This window comes from Gracilinanus agilis, chromosome 2, assembly GCF_016433145.1.
Source record: "Gracilinanus agilis isolate LMUSP501 chromosome 2, AgileGrace, whole genome shotgun sequence".
Taxonomy (NCBI): Eukaryota; Metazoa; Chordata; class Mammalia; order Didelphimorphia; family Didelphidae; genus Gracilinanus; species Gracilinanus agilis.
The window spans coordinates 579,398,502-579,420,573 of record NC_058131.1 but is presented as its reverse complement, the minus strand read 5'-3'; the positions used below and the strand labels follow the sequence as shown (position 1 = coordinate 579,420,573).

The 22,072-nt window shown below is 33.2% G+C and overlaps 1 protein-coding gene across 1 annotated transcript in view; it reads right to left on the bottom strand.

Moving 5' to 3' along the window:
* The window catches only part of ICE2 (interactor of little elongation complex ELL subunit 2), a 53,588-nt gene that overhangs the window by 25,951 nt on the left and 5,565 nt on the right, over positions 1-22,072 (bottom strand). Inside the window, exons 2-8 of the mRNA XM_044662439.1 lie at positions 20,429-20,566; positions 15,549-15,671; positions 15,164-15,323; positions 12,975-13,156; positions 11,730-12,696; positions 10,332-10,510; positions 5,919-6,048 (exon numbers count right to left, since the gene is read on the bottom strand). Coding sequence (XP_044518374.1) covers positions 5,919-6,048; positions 10,332-10,510; positions 11,730-12,696; positions 12,975-13,156; positions 15,164-15,323; positions 15,549-15,671; positions 20,429-20,566 — 1,879 coding nt within the window. The remainder of the gene's footprint in view (positions 1-5,918; positions 6,049-10,331; positions 10,511-11,729; positions 12,697-12,974; positions 13,157-15,163; positions 15,324-15,548; positions 15,672-20,428; positions 20,567-22,072) is intronic.

Here is a 22,072-nt window from a genome sequence, read left to right as displayed (position 1 = left end):
CAAAAAGAAAATATATGAAACCCCAAAAACAAGTGAGAAAAGATGAAAGTCCCCAAAATAACTCTTGGAGAAAATATCAAAAGAAATTTTAAAAATTAAATAAAAGAAAGACAAAATGATTCAACAACTTGGAAACTACAATGGGCTAAATGGAAATGGACTCCCAAAAAACCCACTGAAGAAAACAAATCCCAAAGACTATAAAATAGGTCAGTTGGAAAGGGAGGTAAGAAAACTACTGAAGAAAAACAACTTCCTAAAGACTATAATGGGCCAAATGGAAAAGGAAACATAAAAGATCAAGGAAGAAAATAACTTCTGATTTGAAACTGAGCAAATGGAAGTTAATGACTCTATAAGGCATTAGGAAACAAGACAAAATCAAAAAAATGAAAAAATGGAAGAAAATCTTAAATATCTCATGAGAAAAAAAAAACTGATCTGGAAAATAGATCCAGGAGAGCTAATCTAAGAATCATCAGAATACTTAAAGGCGATGATCCTAAAAAAGGGCTGGGATACCATATTATGAGAAATCATCAGGGAAAACTTCCCTGATATTCTTGAATAAGAGGGCAAAACAGAAACTGAAAGAATCCATCAATCATCTCCTGAAACAGAGCCTGAAATAAAGCATCCCAGGGCTAGTACAGCAAAATTCAAAACCTCTCAAACCAAGGAAAAAGTACTGCAATTAGTGTAGCATCCATGATCTTAAGTGAGGTCAAAGCTACCTCACAGAATTCCATAGTGCCACCCTAAACTCTAGGAAAGGGGGCAGTTAGAAACCTGAGTATAAAAGGCCAAGTCACCCTACTTGCAGCTGCAATTGAGATATTCTCCCAGTAGTAAACCAGTAAAGTAACACTCAGCCCTTGAGGTCAGAGATGAGCTAACCAAAGATTAATCTAACTCTTCCTCCCAGTCCTTGAACCCACAAGGAATGTGATCCAAGTATCCTTGCAAGTAGGGTGACCTGGCCTTTTATACTTAGGTTTCTAACTGCCCCAACTGCCCCCTCTCCTGGAGTTCTGGGGGGGCACTATGGAATTCCGTGAGGCAGCTTTGACCCCACTTAAGATCATGGATGCTACAGTAGTCAGAAAAAAAAATTCAAATATGGAGCCAATGGAAGGATTCTACAAGACCTGGCAGCTTCTACCTTAAAGGAATAGAAGCCAAAAGATCCAGGAGTACAATCAAGAATTACATACCCAGCAAAATAATCTTTGAGGGGAAAAAAGTGACATTTAGTGAAATAGAGGACTTCCAGGCATTCCTGACAAAAATGTGGAACAGGGTGGGTTGATAAGGAAAAAAGAAAAAAAGAAAGAACTCAAGAGACCAAAGGATGGGAAAGAAGAACACACAGTGAGAAGAGAAAAAAGAGAGACAGTGGATAAATCATTATACATAAAGAGGCACCTAAGAATCAGTACAGGGGAGTAGTTGGGGGGTGGTGGTAATAGCAGATAATGCTTGAACCTTAGTTTCATCAGAATTAGCTCAAAGTGGGAATAATACCCACACTTAGCCAGCTATAGAAACCCACCTCACCCAATGGGGAAGTAGGAAGGTAGAGAGAATAAAGAGATGAGGGGAAGATGGACATAAAAGAGGGTTAATTAGGGGAGGCAGTCATAGAAAACAAAACATTTGTGAATAGGGAAAGGCGGGGGGGGGGGAATAAACAGGAAAAATAAGATGGAGGGAAATACACAATCAGTAATTATAATTGGGAATGGGATGAATTCACTCATAAAAATGGAAAAGGATAACAGAATGGATTAAAAAACAGAATCCTGCAATATGTTATCTACAAAGAAACACGTTTAAAGCAGGGACACACACATCAAACAAAGCAAAGGGCTGAAGAAAAATCTATCATGCTTTAGCTAAAGTTAAAAAAGCAAGGGTAGCAGTCATGATCTCAAAGGAAAAGTAAAAACTGATCTAATAAAAAAGATAAGGAAGGAACTTACCTCTTGATAAAAGGCACCAGAGATAATGAAACAATATCACTACTAAACATATATGCACCAAATGGCATAGCATCCAAATTCCTAAGAGTAGTTATGTGAGTTACATGAAGAAACAGACAGTAAAACTATACCTAGTGGGGGTCCTTAATCTTCCCTTCTCAGAAAATAGATAAGTCCAACCCGAAAATAAATAAGAAGTTAAGGAGGTTAAGTAGAATTTTAGAAAAGTTAGATATGCTTGAACTCTGGACAAAACTGAATGGTAATAGAAAGGATATGCCCTCTCAGTACATGGTATCTTCACAAAAAAATGACCACATAATAGGGCATAAAAACCTTACAACCAAATGTAGCAGATATATTATCCTAAAGGAAAAAAAGGGTCAAAGAATAAGTCACAAAAACAATCAATTTCATTAAAGAGAATAATAAGTTTGGTACATACCACAATTTATGGAATGCTGACAGTCAAAGCTGTACTTAGGGGTAATTTCATATCACTTACATTAATAAAATAGAGAAAGAGCACATTAATTGTTCATTCAACTAAAAAAACTAGAAAATGAACAAATTAAAAATCCCTAATTAAACAATAAATTGGAAATTCTAAAAATCAAGAGATAAAATTGAAAGCAATAAAACCACTGAACTAATAAATAAGAAAAAGAGCTAGTTACATGAAAAAATAAATAAAATTAACTTTTAGTTAACTTGAGGGGAAAAAATAAAGAAGAAAACCAAATTACAAATATCAAAAATGAAAAAGGCGAAATCACAATCAATGAGGAAAAAATTAAAGCAATTATTAGAATTTTTGTCCAACTATATGCCAATAAATCTGACAGATGATCTAAGTGAAAGATATTATTCTACTGTTAGAAATGATGAATAGGATGAGTTCAGAAAAACCTGCAAAGAAGTGAAATGAACTGAAACAGGAGGACAATGTATACAGTAACAGAAATATTGTATGATGTTCAACTATGAAGGACTAAATAATTATTACAAAATCAGGTCCCAATATAACCCCAAGGGACCCATAATAAAAAAAAATGTTATCCACAGTCCAAAAAGGCAGTGTTAGAATCTGATTGCAGAGCAAATAACACTTTAATTGTATTTCTTTTGTGAGTTTTTTATTGTATGTTACATGATATATGGCTTCTGTCATGGCATGGGTAATACAGAAATATGTATTGCATGAAAGCACTAGTATAACCTATATCAAACTATTTACTTTGGGAGGAAGAGAATCTGAATCGCAAAATGTCAGAAAACAATGATCAAAAACTGTTTCTACATGTAATTAAAAATTTTTTTAATTTAAAAATACTGAAGAGAACCTAATAAAATGAAAATGAACATACATAAATGCAATACCTTGGAGTTGGTACCAAAAAAATCAGCTTTATAAGTATGAAATAAAGGAAATATTATCAGAGACCAATTTGTTCTGAAAAAAGGTCTGGGGTTTTTATTGGATTACAAGATCAATGAGTCATTAGTGTGATATAGCAACCAAAAAAAGGTAATGCAATCTTGGGGCTACATTGAAATGCAAAGATAACAGTAATAGGAAGGTGAGAGTCTCACTACTGGTAAAATCTTATCTAGAGAACTATGTTCAGGGTATAAGAGGAACAATAATAAGACAGTGTATCTAGTAGAGGGCAACCAGGATGATAAAAAGCCTTGAGTCTCTCTCATATTAGGATCAACTGCAGGAACTGGGGTTGATTAGCCTAAGAGAAAAGAATACTAAACAAAGTCAATATAGCTATCTTCAATGGTCTGAAGGGTTAGCTAGTAATTTATTTGTACCCTCATTCCCCAGAAAATCACAGTGGCTGATTGGATGAGCTTTAGTGGTTAGGTTTGTACAGAATCCTGGGGGCCTAAGATGGTAAATGGCTACTGTTCATAGCAGTACTCATAGACTTCTGAAGAAGACAAGGAGCAAAGAAGCAGTAGAACCTATCAAGTTAACCTGCAGCTAAATTTAAAAAACAAACATTTCTATAGTGTTTTAAGGTTTGCAAAGCCCTTTACATAAATATGTATGAGTGTGTGTGTGTACATTTAAAATTCCACTTAATCCTCAAAATGTGGGAAATGGATGCTATTTACATTCCCATTTCACAGATGATGAAAATGAGGTTGAAGATAGATAGGCAACTTAATCCAGGATCATATTAGCCATTAATTATTTCATTTAAACCCACGTCTTCCTGACTCCAAATTCAGAGCTCTATTTATTACCTCATGTAGCTTTTCTATATGTGGCAACTTAAATAAAAGGATCAGAATGCTGCTGGCACCGAATAATAACTTTCTTTCTTACTTGTTCCTAACAAGAGACCCTCCATCTCTGAACTTCCAGAATTTGACTGGCTGTCCTCCAGGCCTGGAATGATCTCTCTTCTGTCTTCTGGCTTCCTCTAGGTCCTGTTAAAATCCCACATTCCACAAGAAGCCTTTCCCAGTTTCCCTTAATATGCTAGTGCATTTTCCTTAATATTATCTCCAATTAATCTATTATCCATGCATGTTATTTGTATGCAGTTGTTTGCAAACATGAGCTTCTTGACACAGCCCAATTTTGCCTTTCTTTTTATGCCCAGAGTTTAGCACAATAGCTGACAGATAGCAGGTGTTTAATAAATGCCTGCTGACTGATAACACTGGTAGAAAAGACTGGAATGGGTGTAAAAACAAAGGAAATATGATGCTAAGCATTCTGAGCTATGTATTCATATTCCAGGATCAAGTATAAAATACTTTGGTCTTTAACTCTCTACAGTAGGGTTTCACTCTATCTTACCAAATTCATACTTTACTCCCCACCCCACATACCCTACAATCCAGCTCTCCTGGTCTATCTACTGCTCTCTGCACAAAACAATCCACCTCCCATTTCCATGCCTTTGTAATGGCTCTCTGTTAGGCCCTGATTACTGTTCTGTCTCACTTTCACCTCTTAGTCTCACTGGCTTCCTTCAATACTAAGATTATATCCCACCTTCAAAAGGAGATCCTTCCCAGTCCTGATTCCATCTCCCCAGCTCTTAGGTCCTTTCTCTCTAAGATTCTTTATACATTTTGTAAGTACCTACTTATTTATCCATTAGAAAGTGAACTCCTTAAGGGCAAGGATTGTTTTTCTTTTTCAAAATCCCAAGATCTTAGTATAGTTCCTGGAACATAGTGAGCATTAATAATAGTGTTTGATGTCTGACTGACCTTACATTTTTTCCTAGGATGAGATAAACCTTCAGGTTTCAATTACTGCAAGCAAAAAGGATGGCAATACAGATGCTTCAAAAATTGCATAGCTGGGGCAGCTGGGTAGCTCAATGGATTGAGACAGGAGGTCCTAGGTTCAAACCCCGCCTCAGACACTTCCCAGCTGTGTGACCCTGGGCGAGTCACTTGACCCCCATTGCCCACCCTTACCACTCTTCCTCCTATGAGCCAATACACAGAAGTTAAGGGTTTAAAAAAAATTGCATAGCATCTTTTAGTAGCAATAATAAAGTAACAGTAGCAGTACCTTTATATTGTACTTTATGGTTTTTCAAAGCACTAAGTATAGAGAAATATAGTAAAATATAAGTGGATTCCTAGCCACTCCCTTAGAAGGAAGAAAGTTTACTTAATCAAACCTATTACACGAATCAATAAAAGTTTGATCAACTAGATATTTAAATTGTATTTTCTAGTTAAAGAGGATCCTCTTTTTGTTTCAAGTATTTTTTCTGAAAATCTTTGCAGAATATACTAGCCTGCCTATGAATAAAATTGTGAAAATAAATCTTTCTTTGGGTAAGTACAATCAGAAGTAATTTTTAAAAACTTAGAGCAAGAAATGGGTAATACAAAAGAAGTCCTCTATATTATGAAGCAACAATCAAAAAGGAACATGAATCACACACTTACCAACATAAAATAAGCAGTTTGAATGCAATAAACTCTCAGTCCATAAACGACAAAGTTCACTTTCAGTAAGAGCTTCAACACCATAGCAGGCTTGATACTCTAATTTTGGTAATATGTAAACTGGAGATTGCTAGAAATACAAAAGTAAATGTTGAAATTTGCTTTAATTTATAATTATCTGTGCATATGTGTAATGCTTTTCAAACCACTTACACATAAATATATTTTATCTTCACAACTCTAAGAAGTAGTTTAGGTATTAACAGGTAAGTTGGGTCTATGTAGATTCATTTGATGGGGCCTTGCTTGCTGGTTAGGATGAAGCCTCAAAGAGAGCCATCAGAAGTATCTATTTTTTTTTGTGGGCTCATCAACTGTTTAAATATAATTTCTCTGCATATTGTTCTCAGATATCTTTATCTAGCACCAACCTCTCTCCTGACCTTCTAGTCTCACATTCCAACTGTCTATTAGACATCTCAAATTGGATGTTCTGTAAACTTTTAAACTCAACATGTCCAAAACTAAACACTAATGATTTCTTGTCCTCTCCCCACTCCTGTCTCTCCTCTCCCAAACTTCCCTATTATTAGCAAGTTTATTATCATTATCTTTCCAGTTACCCAGCTTCACAACCCAAGTGTCATCTTTGACTCCTCATTCTTACCACCAATATTCAATTTGTTGCCCACCCTCTCAATTCTACCTTGGCAACATTTCTCTACTATGCACCTTCTTTAATTCAAGCATTGCTACCACACTGGTATAGGCCCTCATCACTTTACTCCTATACTATTCCAATAGTATGCTGGTAGGTCTCCCACCTTCCAATCCCTCTTCCAATCCATCATCCTTTCAGCCGTCAAAGTAATCTTCCTAAAACAGAGGTCTCTCTCTTTATTTCTTTCTCTTAACAGAGTGCTTAGCACATAGTGGGCACATAACAAATGCTTAATGGTTTAACTCTGAAGTGAAAGGAAAGATTAGATTTATTCTGCTTGGCCCAAGAGGAAAGAACTACGGACCTATGGTAGCAGTTGCAAAAGGCAGATATTGGCATAATATAAACAAAAGCTTTTAAAATTTAGGGCTATCTATATGTGGAATGGGTTGCTTCAAGAGATAATGTATTCTCCATCACCAGAAGTCATTAAGCAGAATGCAAACAGAGACTCTTGTCAAATTGTGATGAAGGAGTGACCCTTCCAGGTCAGGGCTGGACAAGATGACATCTGAGATCCTTCTGTCATAATATACCAAGATATAAAGTGACCTGCCCAAGGTCACACAATGGCAAGCAGACTGGAAGTTATGTAAAAAGCTCTACTTGACCAGAATATTGAATTCCTTGACAATGCCAAATTATAAAATTAAAGAAAATTAAAATAATGAGAATAAATTTAAATATTTAAAAATTATATGTAATTAATTTTACAATTTTACAATGATGCTTTTCAAAATGGATTTCCGATTTTGTGGGAGAAGGACTCACTATGTATATTTGCATAGAAAACAATAACTTATTTCTATGACTTCTACTGCCATCTCCAGGAATTCAGGAGAAAACAAATTTCACTCAAAACATTTAGAAGAATTACTTTATGACAACATTCTTAAAATCTAAACAATATTTTAAATATAGCTACAGATGTCATATGGTAACATTTGTCAAACAAAACATTTTTTTTCTTAAGACAAAATTCTACCTCTTATTTTCTTAAGTGATTTTTTTTACTTTATTTAGATTTTTCTCTATTTTTTCTTATCAGTCACAAATTAAATTCTCATTCCAGATTTCATACTTTCTATCCATAGAGGATCAAATTGGACATCTTTTCCTTCAAAATTACCCTAACACTTGGTTTTTTTCTGTTCTGTTCCTCCAATTCCATATGTATTTGAAATAATCAGCATTATGAACTTCACATTTTAGAATGAAAGCTTTAAAGAAACATTTTAACACTGAAAAAATAAAACATTTCAGATAACTTCATCTGTATTTCATAAATAAAAATTATACTTTTTCTCAGAAATTTGAGTATTTAACAAATAAATATATTGCAAATTTTACCATGTGGACCAAATTAAGACCCTCTAATTCATTCTATGCTTTGCAAGTGGTTGTTCTTTTACTCTGACCTGTGAATAACAATGAATATATATCACAAATTTGATTATTAAAGTGAGAACATTAGTAGGGTAACATAGGGAAATGATTTATGATTAGAAAAAATGAAGTTGCACTGAGGCCTAAGTACTAGTTATAAATAGAACAGCATAGAAGAAAAACTTGGTAAAAATCAGAGGGAAGAACATTAGACAGACTTTTATGTCTTTGGATACTAATAGCCCCAAATCTTCATAATCTTAAAGTCTTGCCTAAATAAATTTACTTTTAGGGAATAAATGTTTAAAGGACATTAATAGAATGTAAATAAGTACTGTTTTTTAAATCACCTAGGTTAATAAATTTTCTAATATTTATAAACATTCCCAAAATTTGATCTTACTTCCCTTTTAAGTTTTGATAAGCTGATTTTTATTTGCTTCTATGTTAGTATCATGCTTTAAAAAACAAAAACAAAACAAAACAAAAAAAAAAAACCTTTAACTTCTGTCTTAGAATCTGAATATTGGTTCCAAAGCAGAAAAGCAGAAGGGCTAGGCAATCAGGGTTAAGTGACTTGCTTACTTAAAGTCACATAGCTAGGATGTGTGTGAGGTCAGATTTGAACCTAGGACCTCTTGTTTCTAGGATTGATTTTCTTTTCAATGAACCACCTAGCTGCCCCTCATGCTACTTTTTTTTTCCAAAGTTGGAAAAAGATGTCCTCAAGATCTTTAGTCAATGTACAGCAACTTATTTACCAATTTTTTCTTTTTTAGATTGGAGTCATTATCCAAATAACACCAGGAAAATTCTTAAAGAGATACTGGCCATGAACTAGTTCTATGTATCATCATTTGGCAAACAAGACAAATGGACTAGGGCTCACAGACCAGAAAATGAAAAGAAATGAGGCTGATCCTAAGAGAAATCACATGTGAGAAAAAACTAAACCAAACAAAAAAATCAAATTCTCAAAAATTTAATTCATGACACTGATACTATGTGTAAAATTACTTTTGCCATATCACGAAATTCATGATTTTTAAGTATAGAAAAAGTAAAAAATTGTAGTAAATGGGCCTAAATGATTTTTAATGAAGACATATTAATTCCTCTAAATTATATCAAACCAGGGACATCATTACTTTTTGCTCTTCTGCAAAACTCCTTAATGAATCTAAGTTCAATTCAAAATTCTTTTTAAAAAAGAGGTTTCCAAAATTTTGAAATGGAATCAATGACAATAACAGAAACTAGCAGAGTTGAATTTGTTCATGTTCAAAAGAAAATGTGAAAGAAAATTAAGAGATGTAAAAAATACCTGAATTCAATTATTAACATCAAGGGAGCATATGATATAACTAAATCAAATATCTAGTAAGCTTATGAGACAAGCCATTACATTGCTATTACCAGCATCTGGTACAGATTGAGTCTAATTTTTAGGATGTGAAAAGAATAATTATTAAGAGATTAAGTATTAGAACAGAATAATGCAGCAAATATTAAGAGACTGTGTGACTAGTTGCTTAATAAGATAAGTTAGTGGCAGAGTTGGTGTCAGAACCCATACGATAAACTAGTTTGACCAAAATATTTGGTTACCAAGCACACTCTATTCTCTGACCATTCAATATAATGAATAATTCTAGAGTGATGGTACTTTTGTAAATTTGGAGAAATTACATATGTGCATAAGCAGGCCCTAAATTAAGGACTTTATATGCCATAATGTGAGCTCTAAATTCATTAAAGTAATTTTTTGCCAATTTCTGAGCTAAACTTACATTGATGTCATGGAGTATATCTTATCCAAAACTCTACAACTTAAAAAAATCTCCTTGTTCTTATTAAAAATATCTTATATCTTATCCTATAAAAGTTGTTATATATAATAAGCCTTTATTCAATCTGGGCCTGTTACTTTCCTTTTTGCAATATAGAATTTCCAGTGAAGAAATTCTATATGAATGCAAATTGCCAACTGTTCTGTAACTTAAGAGTTTTAGAGGGGTTTTAAATAATTTAAACTTTTTTTAAAAAGCATCACATAGTTTATACTGTAGTTTGTAGCTTTAGAGATGAAAAAGTCTTAAAGATTCACACAATCCAATTCCACATTTTATAGATGAGGAAACTAAGGACCATCCAGGAAAGTTAAATAAATTGCTTAAGATCACAAAGGTAGCAAGAGACAGAGGCAAATTTTGAACCCAAGACCTCTAATTGCAAACTGAATACTCTTTATAGTATACAATTCTCTCTCTCATCCAAGTCCTCTCTTTTCTTCAGTAATTACTTACCCTCCTAACATTTTTCCGTTTTTTGGAACGTGGTCTTGTCTCTACTTTCTGGACACTACAACGCACAAGTAACAGGAGATCTTGAAAGTTGAATAACTTATAAACAAGATTTCCTTCTTGAGGAGTTATGTATTCTGATTTGTTTTCAACAAACATCTGGAGGCTGTGTGGTAGCAATCCTTAAAAATAATAGATTTGATAAATTGAATCTTATACATGCTAATTATATTACCACAATATGTTTAATAAATACAAATCACAAAATGATATAATGAATTATCAATAGGATTAACTATAGATTATCTTCTTTTCAATTTTGTGTGGCCATTTTCTCTCTTATTAATCCAACCACTGTTTCTGCTTCTTTTCAGGGGAAAATAGTCTTTGAAAGAAAGATCTGAAGCTATATGGTTAAGGATACTGGCTCTGGACTCAGATGACTTCAGTTCAAAAGCTGTTTTCCATAATTGCTACCTATGTGACCTTGGTCAACTCACTTAACCATTCTGGGCTCCAGTTTTCTCAACTACAAAATAAAAGGGTCCCTTCTAGTTCTTGATCTAAGATCCCTTTGAAATACTACTTCCTTTACTTTCAGAGAAAAAGTGACAGATAAAAAAGAAATTTAGAGAGAGAAGGAAAAAACTATCTAGTTCACTTTTAAAAGTAAAGTTATTTAACCCTAGTACAGTGAAGTCAGATAGAGACAAAGAGAGGAAAGAGACCTTAATTTCTCAATTCCGGAAGTATGGTTTTTTATATCTTCTTTTGCCAAAGGATATGATTTTTCTGGAATATTAGTTGTGCCCATATTCACATCTAATTATATATATGGGATATTGATACAAAAACTATGTAATTAAAACTGGGAAATGAGTATTTTAATGGCCTTGTGCCAAGACAGTTGAACAGTTGAATCAATAATAATACATTACCAAGTAAATTCAAATACTGATTCTAGACCAATACAAAACCAACTTTTCTCTTTGATTAGTTTACCCATTCTTCACACATCACATACATCACAATCCTTGTAATGGTTCTGTCCATCAAATGAAAGTACATACTGAACATAATCAACAAAAACAACAAAACAGACACTACATTTGCCTTCCAGTAGAACTTTTCGTTTTGGTAGAACCCCTTGGGCTCCTTGCATTTTATTTGAATGACACAATCTAGAATTTGTTAATTTACCCCATTTATTTTACACAAAGGAAATTAAGGCTTAGAAGAAGCAGTATTATATTAAGTAGTGGACTTAAGAGCAACAAGAAAGGTCAATTTTTACACAAAGATTGTAGAAAAAAAAATCAAAGAAAGTATGTGAGGAAAAGGAGCGAGGAAAACTATATGCTGAAAATGTAATGTAAAAAACAATTATAAATGTCTACTTACGTTCTTTTGGCTTGTGAAATATTGAAGACCATTTAGACTTAGGAGTATCGGTAACAGTGGCTGGTTGCTCTGGAGCAAGGTGGTGCCTAGAATTTTCCAAATTCACAAAGATCTGCTCAGGCACTTTTTTTGAAGTTGGTTTTAAAAGTTCATTTTGCATTTTTAAAATTTGTCCAACTGGATCAAATTTCTTATATAATCTTTTGCCAGACTTTTTTGTAGCACACTTTTTCTGCTCATGATTACAAGTAGCTTCAGCTAAGTTTTCTGAAGAAGGCATAGGCATCCTTAAAGTATCTGGTAGAGGACTTGAATTAAGGGTAATAACCTCTTGCTTCCCATTATCATGATTTTTACATTCTATGTCAATAATTAAACGTTCTTCATCTGTATCACTATTACAAGAAACATTCTGAGTCTTATTTGTTTCTGATATATCAATTCTTTCTTTAAAAGTATTTGTTTTCTCCAAAACATTTAGTTTAATAGCACCACATTCTTCATCTGTAGTTGTATCATTTTCTTCACTTACCTCAATTTTTTCTTTTTCAAAATCTTTGATTGAGGAGGAATCACATTCAGACTGCTTTGACTCACTACTACATGAATAAAGCTGTATTTTTTTAGGATCTTGAAGGTTGTCACATAATAAAAATTCCTGATTATCTTTAATTTTCAGCTCTTCTGGCCCACTGTTTACACTGGTCATAAGTTGTTTCTCCTTTTTCAATTGTTCAGTCAGAATCTTTGATAAATTTATAGGACTAGAAAGAATAGTTGCTGTATTAGATGTTGTGGGAAGGGTTGCCTCTGTAGATGATGTGGGAAGGTTTGATGTATTCAAAATTTTTAAAGGTTTATTAGCTGTTACTCCAAAAGTTTCTAATTCCGTTACATCCTCATCAAAACCCATATCCAAATCATCAAAAATCTCAATTCTTCGGGACTGCTTAATATCAGAAGGCACCTTAATAAAACAAAACCATTATACTATTAATAAAAAGCTTGTGATCCTATGAAATAGAAGTTGTGGGAATTTCTTAAGGTGCACTTAAAGTGATTAAGCTTCTGAAAGCAAAGTCTATTTCATTTTTGTTTCTCATTCTGAGCATCTGATGGAGTGATACCTGGCATATATACCACTTAATAAAGTATATAGACATATTTTACATTTTTATAAAATTTACAAAAGTGAAACAAAAACAGATATTTATAAATTTGTTTCCTCATCCAGGCATCACTTACATCCCACTGAAATATATTCTCTTCCGGTTTGTCCATAAATACAGCAGAGACAGGAATAGCTGAGTTTTTGGTTGTCAAAAAGTCCAATGGAACTTCATGAAAAATTTGATTTCTCTCTCTCACTGTCATTTCTTTTTTGGGAAGAGGTGAGTCAATATAAATTATTTTCATTGGCTTGGAACCTTTTGATAAGATAAAAAGGTATTAATATTTGATAAAAGTAGAATGGGAGGTAACACAGTATATATGTTATAAAGAATACTAGACAAAGACAGAAATCTGAATATAATTCTGGAGTAATCACTTTTTTGTGTGTGACCGTGAGCAAGTCATTAAACTTGTCTAAACTTGTTTGTAAAATGAAGAAAATTGGGCTAGATAATCTCCAAAATCCTTCCTATGCTCTAAAGTTCTATGATTCTACTGCCAAGAGAAATATACTTCATCTTTTTCTTGTATAAGGAATTGGAACAAAAGGCATTTTAGGTTTTCTAATGTGATCTGAAATAAAGATGGTTCTCTCAAATCTAGTCCAATTTTTTAAAAGTTAAATGAAATTCATACCTTAGGGAAAATTTTTAGGAACTGAAGTTATTAAAATTTTATTATCCAATCAACTTCTTCTTTGCTAGACAGTGAATGTCATTAGCCATCAAGAACATTTTGCTTACTCTACAGTGTAAAAAAATATTTTAACCAGTAAAGAGGGCATTTCATTTCATGAATATAATGTAGATAGGTTCCCTATCCCAACTCAATGTTAATTGCAGTCCCTCTAGAGGTTGTTTCTATTCTCAGTAATGAGGTGGAACATGGTCTAGAAAACTATAAGATGACTTTGTCATCAGTTTTTCTCCTTGATAACAGAGGACAACTAGTAGTTTTGACTGAGAAAGTTTATAATGATTTTAAGACAAAATTAAATCAATTCAATTTTACATAAGTATAGTTCTTTATTTTCAAAAAACCACTAAAAAACAGTGCAGATAAAACATCAATAAGTCTAAATTCATAAAACAAACACTGAGTGTCCATTATAGTCAAGGCACTATGTTAAAAAGAGTATACAGAGATACAGAAAGTGTGAAATCAAAATTCATTAGAGCCACATTTACTTGCACAATTTCTAAGCTCTTGGAGCAAAAAATGTTGCCACCTGGGCCCTTGACCCTATCCTATTTTCTACTCCCCCAGGCTCTAGTTTTGGTTATTCTGCCTCTCTCTTTGATATATATTTAGTTTCTTCCATTTCAATGGTTCCCTTTGGTCAGTCTATAAATATGCTGTACCCTTGTCTTGACAAGCAAACACCTTGTCAAACAATATATTTCTGTATATTTATGCCTTTAAAAAAATCATTTCGTACAATTAGATGTCATTTCTTACTCAATGTTTTTCCTTTTTCTTTAAATTTTGAAATGTTTATGTTGATTTACAATTGTTAAGGTAACAAAAGAATATTTAAGAGGTGAACAAAAATGAAATAAAAACAAAATACATTAAATATTTGGGAGTTAATATGCCAAGACATACTCAAGACTTATGTAAATACAAGTATAAAATGCTTTTTAAAGAAATAAAGAAAGATAAATTGGAAGGATATTTATTGTTCATGGTTGGACAACAACAATAAAATAATGATATGACCCAAACTACTCATTTAATGCTAAAGCATTACTTTTTTAAAGAACAAAACAAAATCATAAAATTCATTTGGACTCCAAATCTTATCACGAAAAAAAAGGTAATTAAGGGGAAAACAACCCTCTAGACATAAAAAAAAAATTATTCAATACTAGTTATAGAAGCATTTTTGTATTCTAAGAAAAAAGAAATATAAGGAATTTATAGAAACATGGGAGACATGAAATAATACTAGGTAAAGTAAGCAGCATCAGTAAAATACATGCATAATTAAACAACATAAATGAAAGAAAGATAAACCAAAACACAATATAAATACAAATGGGCACATTTTGTAGCTATCTACACACACACACACACACACACACACACGCGCGCGCGCGCATACACACACACACACCCCCCACACCATTTATATTCATCAGTGCCTTAAACAAGATTTTTATCTTCTTGCCTATAAGTGTTAGTAAAGAGCAAAAGAAGTTTATACAACAATAAAGTGTTTTCTTCCCTCTTCCAAAATCAGTATTATAGAAATCACAAACCTGTAACAGGTATGATCTTCACATGCACTGGAATTTCCCATTGTTCCTTGTAATTAGGTGCATGATTATTCAACAAGGTAAATAATGATCGACTAGTGAGAGCTATTTGAGGATGATACCTCAATACAAGCTTTTCTGCATTTGGATCTGTACTAATATCCTGAAAACAATAAACATTTCAGTTACTTCTTTGAATAACGTGTTTCTTTATTAATCAAATATAAATAAAATCTAGAACAAAGTTTTGGGGAAAGGTGTCTCGGTCAATTAACATTAAATTATCTTAAAGCTTTCTATGAGATGTACAAAAGACAAATAATCACTTGCCTTTATTTATCTCACTTTGAAATATTTGACAACAATCAACGTGGTAAGTTTTACTCACATAATGCATCGCAGCAGCTTTCTGCTCTGGTGTTTCAATAGTTGATGTAGATTTATAATCTATGGAGAGTTGCAACTCAGCAGGCATTAAGGGAAAGGATAATTTGGCAAATCTTACATTACCCTAAATAACAAAGAAAATTAGTTTTTTTCTTAGTAAATTTCCATTTTTTTATTTTAGAAAAATACATTTTAATTCAAAATTATTTGACATAGCCAAAGTTTATTAGTAAATACTTAACAAGCAAAGGTCCTCAAATAGAATGATAGCTATAAATAGGAAATATACACAGTCTTCATCAGATTGATCTTGCTAGTGTTCAGGTCAGAGCAGCAACTCTTCAAAGGAAAAGGTTACCCTAAAAATCACTGCAATTTTCACTACCATAATATCTATGCTGTGGCCCCAGTGAAGCAAACATTAGAGACCAAAGTGTTTTAGTGAGAACAAAGAAATATTTCTAAGACAGAAAACCCAAGGGGTTGAAAAATGGGGAAAAGTCTCAAAAATGTGGCTCAAGATTCAAGATTTTACTACAGGGATTCCCTTTGTATGAAAGACTATGGGAACTATTATGGTAGGGTAAGTCCTTATCTGCTTAATAAATACCACTGGGTTCCTTACAAGAGGATAGGCTAGGATGATTCTGCCATTATCACTTTAGGAGTAGGAAAAATGGGACCTAGAATATATCATGCTAAATCTCTTTTCCTCTTCTACAGTCTACCTAGCTTCTTTCTCTATTAGAGGTAAGTTGTAGTAGATTGTGCTGGAACATAGATTATAATGGGTTCTCAATGTAGATTAAATAGTTGTGTTGAACTTTTACTTCTCCATTTTAATCAAAACTGCAAATGCAAAACTCCAAATGCAAAGACATATGATAAGCTATATCATATTAGCAATAAACATTTGTATAAAGTAGCATGAAAAACATAAATAAGGACATAATCAGCAATCTTTTTTTTAGCACTTGGATTGTGCTATTCACTGGATACAAAAAAAGGGCAAAAAACAGTCCGTCTTTTCAAGGAGTTCATAAAGTAACAGAAGAGACAACAAAAACATTTGTACAAATAAGGTGTGTGTGTACAAAACATAAAATGGAATTAACAGAGGGAAGACACCAGCATTAAGGGGAATTGGAAAAGGCTTCTTGCAGAAAGTAGGATTTTTAGATGGGATATAAAAGAAGCCAGATGATGAGATAAAGCAGGAGAGATGGGGGACAGATGATGAAAAGGTCCAAAGTTGGGAGATGGGAGTCTTTTGTGAATAAGAAACATATTTCAATATTTGAAGAGGGGGTCAGAAGGATGAAAAGGAGAGGAGGACAGCATTTATTTGGGCACCTACTACTTGCCAGGTATTGGGCTAATAAGTGCTTTATAAATATTATATTCTTCTGATAGTGCAGATTACTATCAATCACTTCTCATCCTATATTACCCTTGTACATATATTCCTAAAATTCTCCATAAGGATTCCACATATTTAAAAAAAACCCTCTAGGTCAGTGATGGCAAATCTTTTAGAGACCATAGAAACTGAGTCCCCAAATTGCAACCCTCACACTGCATGTGAACCCCATGCTTTATCCCAGACTGGGGCAGGAGGAAGCACTTCCATTGGGAAACTGGGCAGAGGGGGAGGTGCTGTGAGAAACGTCCTCAGGTGAGTGTGGAGAGGCAGAGGGGAGCAGCCCCTTCCAGCACATGTGCCATGGGTTCATCAACATGGTTCTAGGTCTTTTACCATTACTTTTGTATTTTTGCAGCATTTAGCCCTATGGTACATGCTATCCTTTACTGGATTCCATACAAGAAAAGGCTTGTTTCTTTTTTAATCATAAGCTTAGTTAACTATTTTTAACACCATTTTTCACATGTGGATCATCTATCCCTAGTAATATATTGTCCTTTCTTTAGGTTTGTCATCCATCTCTCCCTTTCATTTATGTCATATACTAGTCTAATTCTTCGGATTGTGACGTTTCCAGATTTGCCAACATAAAGCATTACCAGAAGAATAATGGCACTAAAAAGGATGGATTTTTGCTTCATGAAGCATCTCTGAATACTTAAAAGCATTATGCATTCCTCCAGCTGCAAACAGGCTACTCTTTTCCTGTTATTCAAGTCTGGGCCCTGTTTACCATTCATTTGAAGTGTCAATCCAAGATAAATGTACTAATGAACTAGCTCTGTGTTATCTAATCAACTGTATATTATAATATAGAAAACAGACTTTCTTTTTTGACTATGATTTTGAAGTTTTAGGCCAAACTCTTCTAAGTGGCTGTTGCTTTTATCTACCATCAAAACCAAGTGAGAAACCTCACACTTTAGACCTCAGACTTTATAGGAAATCTCTCCTGAATTTAGACTTTGAAGTGGACTTCCTCTAGATGGTGGCAAACATCTCCGGTCAATGAATATACATTGTGATTTTCTGCTTCACTTAATACAATAACCAAATAACAATGAAGTATTTTTAGCAACACTTTTTGTGACAACAAAAAAATGGAAATAAACATAGCTAAACAAATCGTGGTAAAAGAACATAATGGAATATTACTATGTTATAAGAAACAACAAACAAGGAATTACAGATATGCACGGAAAGATTTATATAAACTAATATAACGTGAAGTAAGCAAAGCCAGAAAAATAACATAAACAATAACATACCATTGTAAACAGAAAGAACAATCACCACAAAAAAAATTAAGCTGAATACTTATATGTAATATACATAATGTGAAATAAAGAACAGTAAGTTTAGTCCCAAAGAAAAGATGTAAGAAAACATGCCTTCCTCCATCCCTAGAAGTAGAAAGGCCATGACAGTGGAATATAATATCATATTATTTTCAATGTGGAATTTGGTTTTAATGATTTTTTTCTTTTTCTTTTAAAAAAATTGTTGTAAGAGATAGCTCTCAGGGAGGAGAGAGGATAAGGGACCCAGGGAAAATATCAGTGATATAATAAAATATTAACAAAATTTATTATTTAAAAAAAAATCAAAGAATTGTAAACGTTTTCCCTGTGGTTTTATCTAACACACTTTGGATGGTCTCAACATACATAAATGGGACAAAACTTCTGAATTCCTTTAAAGTGAAATTTTGACATATTAAAAATTAAAAATTTCACAGAAGGGAAGGAAAGGAAGAAACAACCACAAATAAGCAGAACTGTTTTGAAATTTGTATTTTTATATATTTTAAAAGAAAATAAGTGGCATTTATTAGATACCCAGTTTCATGTACAAACTTTTTCTGATCTAATATGTATATGGAATACTCATTTGGCAAAGAAGTAAAACCAAAAATATCAAATTTGTCTCATAATTAACCAAAAAAGTTGAGTTTTTTTCTTCCATACATTTCTGTCAAGTTGAGCAACTATGAAGATGAGGTCTGCTATAACTATTTCTTTCTCATCTTTTCATCAAGTATGTCCTTTATATATCATGTATATCAAATGGGTTCTTGTTAATGTATATCATGTATAACAAAATGGACTATACTATCAGTCACATTTTGGAATAATAATACCAACTGTGATCTTAAACAAGTATTCAGTATACTGCTCAGCTTCAAGCACAGAGTGGTAAAGATTTCTTCTGTGCATACTTGGTTTAGATTCAGCTACTACTCCTATCTTTGCCTTTCCATTTCTTAATATAACACACTAGAAATCTAGAGGCTCTTTTCCTAGTGTGGTGATTCCATTGTGATTGATGAAGAAAAGAATTTGTTATAAAAAGTGTTAACAGATTAGTTTAATTTTTCACCAATTTATTTTAATACCATTTTTATTCTCAAATGCTTTTAGAATGATCTGGCTTTCTGTACCCTCTTTTCTCTATGCTAATGATGGGTAAACTAAGGCCTGTGGGCTAGATGCAGCCCCCTGAAATGTTCTATCCATCTGGGGGATGTTATTCCTAATCTGACAAATACAATGAGTAGGATGCAATACAATGAAACTTCGAAAGAGTTGCCTTAGAAACAGACGGACAGATGAGCATTTCCTTTCCTTTGGCCCCCTCTTTAAAAGTTTGCCCATCACTGCTCTATACAATTTCATTTATTTGTTTGTTTGTTTGTTCATTTATTGTTTGAAAGCAATACTACTCAAGATCTTTCATGATCAGCTCTTACAAAATAAATATTATAAGCCAATACTAGGTATTCTCCCTTCTCTATCAGCAGCTCTACTTGGTTAGGCTCCATGTCCCCCAAAAAAGCTGCCCCCTGGTGGCTATCCTTCTTTCCCCACTTGCTTTTCAGCTTTCCTTTGCGAGATGTCTTCCTGATTATAAAGGAAGTTCCTTGAGGATAGAGATTGTCTTTCTTTTTCTTATTTGTAAGCCCAGCATTTAGTACACTGCCCAATATAGAGTAGGCACTTAATAAATGTTAACTGAATTGAACTTAATGTTGGGAGAGATGTTTCTCCACTCGGCAAGTAGGTGTTGTCTATTTCAAGTCTCCTTATTGTAGTGACTGCTTTATAACTAGGGCATGAATGATTGGAAAAATGAAGTAGGTCAATTACATAGTGAGAATTAAGTTACATATGCATGTATTCCTAAAATATTCAAGAACCCAGAAGACTTCTAGCACATTGTTTGGATGTTTTATAAATATGTGAAAGACAGAAATAAGAAATATGCAGATTAAGGTGTGGCTAGATAATCCACATTAGGGGAGATGCTCAGTGATAAAATCAGTGATCCATTTAAGCAATGAAAAAAATACATACTATTATCATATGAAAAAACTCTCAAAATATACAATGAAGCCTATGTTCAATGCAAAGAAATAATTTCTTAAAAATTTTAATCCTTGAAGTACAAATATACCTTACCAATGCAAGGACAGTTTTCTCTAATTTTAATCCCATCTCTGTTCTAGTTGGGAGGAATCCCATTAAGCTAGTGATTTCATGGAGTGAGTAGATTTCTGGATACTTTTTCACTTGTTCAATTGAAGCACTTAAAAATTGCTATAAGAAAAAGAAAGAAGAATCAGTATGCGTAGTAGTTTTCTAACAATATCCTAAAAAATAAATCAGATTGTATAATTATTTCAGATCAAAAAAAGTAAAAATCTCAGGGTATAACTAAACAGAATTCTGAATATTCTTATTTTAATTTGTTCATGTTTAATTATTATACTGAAGATAAATCTTAGGTCATCTGCTTTTAAAACACTGAACAAAATTAAAATTAAAAACATTAAAACCTAAAACAAAAAGAAAATTGTTATTCGGAATGATGAAATCAAATTATAAAAAAATTATACATCTTTTCACCAGCTACTAAGACAATTGGAGAAATTAATGGAATTTAAAATTATAACTTAAAAAGATAACAAAACAATGTGGAGTGACTTAAACAGTTTAAAATTATGTTATTCAAAGTATCAAGAACAGGTAAGGCAAGTTTATTTTTTTATTCTTAATAATTTCTTTCAAATTACATGTAAAAACAAAACTTTAACATTCACTAAAAAAAATTGAGTCCCAAATTCTCCTTCTTCCCTCCCCTCCTCTCCATTTCGAGGAAAAAGCAATTTTATATTGGTTATACATGAATAGTCATGCAAAACATATTTACATATTGTGGTTGTCTTTCCATTTTCAAAGATGACTAATGACATCACAGAGTGATATCCTGACTTGCATATGAATTGGATTTAAGTGAGGCAGAGTTCCATGAAGTCATCAAACTCATTCTCTTTTCTAGAGTCATACAAGTCTAGTGACAAAACAAAAGTCAGGATGATTGGCAATGGCCCAGGATGCAGTGGATGACCTTGGTATCTTTAATGTCTGACCAAACTCTAAAACCTCCACAGCACCTGTTTCCATGGCCTCTGGAACAAATTATTATCTGTCCTTTCTGCCAAGGAAGTCTTCACATACTTGTGGCAGACATCCCCCTAAGTCATGGACTTGTGGGGGGAAAAAACCAAATTTTTTTTAGAGTAAAAGGATTTTGTTAAGAAGGCTTTGAAGTAAAAAAAAAAAAATCATACACTTTCTTAACTGTCAAGTCAGCTCTGCAAATATATAATCCGCACTTTAGCTGTGTAAGGTTAAAGGTCCATTATTTTCTTTAAAATATTTTAGTTCTTTAGTTCTTAAAATTTATTTTTAAAAGTACATATTTTCCTATAAATTCCCTACAAATACACAATAAAATTTTTTTAAAGAATTAGAAAAATCTTAAAGACAGTCATTTTTCTGTTTGCTACATGACAGTTCTGTCTCTTCCACACCCCAAGTGCCAACCTTACCCTAGTCTGCATTGCTTCCCAGCCCCTGCTGTCCCACTGTAGTGTGCGGTTTCATCCTTGTTACCTCCCCACCTCCCTGAGGCTCTGGAACACTACTTACCCCTCCCTGCCCCCAGGCCAGCTTGGCCTCATCCACATTGCCCAGGAACCCCAAATTGAAAGAAAGAAGGAAGACAATGTTCTCATCAGGCAAGTGTGCAACCAGGCAGAG